The 3,982-nt window shown below is 31.1% G+C and overlaps 1 protein-coding gene across 5 annotated transcripts in view; it reads left to right on the plus strand.

The window, feature by feature from the left end:
• LOC107031608 (protein FATTY ACID EXPORT 3, chloroplastic-like) overlaps positions 1-3,306 on the plus strand; it is a 7,994-nt gene extending 4,688 nt beyond the window's left edge. Inside the window, exons 6-8 of one of the 5 annotated variants that reach the window (XR_001458260.2) lie at positions 1,028-1,130; positions 2,748-2,819; positions 2,955-3,306. Coding sequence is in view for 3 of the 5 variants with exons in the window: in XM_015233034.2 (XP_015088520.1) it covers positions 1,028-1,118 (91 nt within the window). In the remaining 2 variants the exon portion in view is untranslated. Of the gene's footprint in view, positions 1-1,027; positions 1,131-2,747 lie in introns of all 5 variants that reach the window. The other 4 variants (XR_001458261.2, XM_015233034.2, XM_015233035.2 and 1 more) reach the window with 4 other exon arrangements.
• The last annotated feature ends 676 nt before the right edge of the window (positions 3,307-3,982 follow it).

Here is a 3,982-nt window from a genome sequence, read left to right on the forward strand (position 1 = left end):
GGGGAGGGTGGATTTGTGTTGATGCAAGCTAGCTCATCGGGAGGTATATACTTGCTACTGATAGTACGATGTACTTAGAACAAGATAAACAAGTGCAGCAGAGTTCTTCAAGTCCCTCAAGAAATTTTTTGCTGTCATGTTGTATCTGAAATGTTATTTGTCACTCCTTCCATCCCCATTTATTTAATGCAACTTTGACTGGACACGGAGTTTTGTCTTGATGCAAGCTAGCTCATTGGGAGGTATATACTTGCTACTGATATTAGGATGAACATGTTTACTTAGAACAAGATAAACAAGTGGAGCAGAGTTCTTCAAGTCCCTCAAGAAATTTTTTGCTGTCATGTTGTATATGAAATGTTATTTGTCACTCCTTCCATCCCCATTTATGTAATGCAACTTTGACCGGACGCGGAGTTTTAGAACAAAAGAAAGACTTTTGGAGCTTGTGCTATAAAACAAGCAGTAGAAATTTGTTATAAATTAACTCATCAAGGGTAAGATGAGAAGTGTAAAGTTAAATTGTTCGTAAATATAGAAATGTATCTTTCTTTTTGGATAGAAAGAAAGTGCATCACATAAATTGGGACAATAGCATCAACATACCTACTGGAATCCCACAAGTGGGGATCACATAAAATGGGACAATAACATCAACATACCTACTGGAATCCCACAAGTGGGGATCACATAAAATGGGACAAAAGGAGCGTTATTTTTTTTAAAATGATTTTCCCTTGTCCAAGTGAAAAGGTTAATTTTTCTCTTAATAGGAAAAAACGTTGTCTTCTGCTGTCGCTCTCTATCTTCCTGGTGTAACTTTTTGCTTTCTTGCTTTAGCTTTCTCTTAAGTTACTTCCATACATATGTTTTCTAGCTTGAGATTGAGCTGTAGTCTTTATTGTATCCCATGAGTAAGTGATGTAGCTATGACTTTTTGAAATAATGCATAATGTTCCCTAGCATTGTAGATTGTTGTATCTCAGGTGCTCACATTACTGCTGTTATTGGCTTTTGCTGTGTGTAGTGGAGGGGTGGCAGCATTCTATGCTTATAGGATCTTAATGGATGGTGAGCAGACAAAGGGTTCAAACTCGGCAGCACAGACAGATAGTTAAAGCTAATTCTAGGTAATGTTAATGTACTTTGTTAGGAGCGGAGAAACTTTAGCAACTTGTCGAATATTTTCTTTGACTTTGTTAGGAGCGGAGAAACTTTCCTAACTTTAATTCTATAAACTTTCAAACCCAACACGGAAATAAGAGCAACACTTCAACTGTTATTTACCATCTCCAACAAATAATATATGTTTTACAAATAGAGAAATAACTTCAATACATCTAACAACCAAATGTATTTAGGGATATCTTAACCACTAAATCTGCCAGAGAAAATCCTACAGGTAACTGTTCGTCTTCCCTTCTTCCTAGTGCTATATAACACAAGTTAACTACCTAAGCGTCTACTAACTGCTAGGTAACTACTAAAAATAAATAAACATCATCATAATAATAATAATAATTATAATAATAATAAAATAAATAAATAAATTAAACAGTTACAGTAAGACTTGTTTTATGTTTTAACCTCTTCTTCCTGTGGTTAATAGACCCTAGTAACAACAGGTTTAACATAATTTATCTTCTTGGAGTCTCTTGAATGTTTTTATAGATCACTTCGACTTCCCAATCTATCTTCTTGGAGTCTCTTGAATGCTTTTATAGATCACTTCGACTTCCCAATCTATAGTTCCAGATAGGTAATTAGAATTGGCGTAGTTACAAAATCTAGTAATCATGCGACTTGTTTGTTTGTCATAACGTAATAACAATGTAATTATAAGCGTACTATTTGGTTACACAAGTGTAATTATTCAAATAAATTATTTTTAAAATAAAATTGATTGTTTAAGCATTAAAGTTAATATGTGCCATTACATGATATTAAATTAGGTATTCAAGATACATATTGATTCATATTTTAATTTAAATAGTTAGAAAAATTAAAAGAATACATTCTGTAAGAACATCATTAGACGAGATGTTTGATAAAACAACTAATATTTAAAAACATAATGTCATAATATCAACCAATTGTTAGTGAAAAATGAACAACATGCAATGTGAAATAACAAATTAATTGTACTAAAAGAAATCAATTGAGTTTTGAGCATATAACTTAAATTCAAAGTCCAAAAAAATAAAAATAAAATTAACTTACTACTCATATGTCAAATTTCAACATAATGTAAAATGAGTTTCAATATAACTCAATAAATATAAAAGAAAAGAAAAAAAAAATAGTCTATAGCCTCATTCAACAACAAAATTCTACTTTTCAGTCATAATATTGTATAATATTCCACGTTTGTTAAAGACCAATTCTTTAGTTTCAAAAACTAGAGTAATAATACAGTTACGCTAAAAGATGAAAAGAAAAAAGTAGGACGAATGACTAGAGAAATAAACTGTTGGGAGATGAGAAGAAAGGAAATGAAACAAAAAAATAAATTTAAAAGAAGTAATAGAAATAAGAAAAGAAATTAAAAATTAAAATAATGATGAAAGAAATTAAAAAGTGACCTTATCATTACACTGAATTAGAGAGTGTAATTACCCATCCCATCCCAATTACACTCAAATCCAAAAGGCAGACGATGCAATTACGCTGAAATTCAGTTACCTGGTGGCTTGCTTTCCACTTTCGTTCTCTAATTGCTTATTATTCTTGCTTCTTGAACGGTCCAGGCAAGAAACACATGTTGGAGGGAATTCAATTTCCACATCAATCAATCTCAATCTGGTAGATAATTGCCCAATGTATGTGCTTTGAATCTGCGTCTTAGAATAATAAATCTGCTGGACAAGGATAAGACTTTTCCGTGCGCCTCTAAATGTTGCAACTACAGTGTTTGTGCATTATTTCCCGGTGCTAAAAAGTAGTGAGTTATTAAGATCTTGCAGGCAAGAACTGAGCAGCAGGGGATTCTGCAACATTTTAAGACAGACGACTATTAGAGGAAGATTTGCTTCTTTCAGTACGTTGGTTAATGTATTGTATCTTCGTTTTAAGATATGATGATGGCATTTCTGCATCAGTTATCATTTCAGGGAAACAACTGTCTGAATTTCAAATTGGCTTCAGCTGGAATTTTCTTCTTCTTCTCGCGCAAATCAACATTAGAACGATTGACTAACAATACTAATCATAACTGCTATGTTTCGTGATTATGATGCTATTACAATCGTCCTATTTTTAACTCTTAGGTAGCACAGATCTTCACTCCATATATAAAGTTATTCAGTATGGTCTTATGTCAGTAGGCACTATATAAATTTCCTTTCTCACAATTCTTTGGCACTTTAAATGAATGAATTGAGCTGAACGGTATTTGAACATTTTAAAATGAACCGAGTTAATCTGAATAAGTGTCATTGGTCTGTTCAAAGTTACTTTAGTTTGAAGTGGGCTAAAAATGGATCATAATTCATAATATTTTATTAATACTACGAAGTTTAACATTTTTTGTTTTGATAAAATTTGTTCTAATATTTAATACTCTCTCCATTCCATTTTATATGTTACTCCCTTCGTCCGGTATTATTTGTCATGGTTTTTATTTTTAGAGTCAAACTATAAAAACATAGACTAACATTTTAACATGTATTTTTTCAGCATATTAATATGCAAAAAACTGTAATTTATAGTACTTTTTTATATAGTTTTAGAATATCTAATTTTTTTTTTTAAAATATCGAATTGATGTGATTCAATTTACCTTTGAAAATTAGTCAAATTGACTTTCTATAAGCGCAATATGAAAAAATTCCGAACGGAGGGAGTATTCTTTCTATAAATAGTTGGATCAAAATATTTGTCATTTTATAAAATCTATGCATAAATTAACATATTTTGCCTACTATATCTTTGCTAATTGATTTTCTCATTTATTAATAAAGTTAACTTAAGAAAACATTACATA

The sequence above is a fragment of the Solanum pennellii genome, chromosome 9, assembly GCF_001406875.1.
Source record: "Solanum pennellii chromosome 9, SPENNV200".
Taxonomy (NCBI): domain Eukaryota; kingdom Viridiplantae; phylum Streptophyta; class Magnoliopsida; order Solanales; family Solanaceae; genus Solanum; species Solanum pennellii.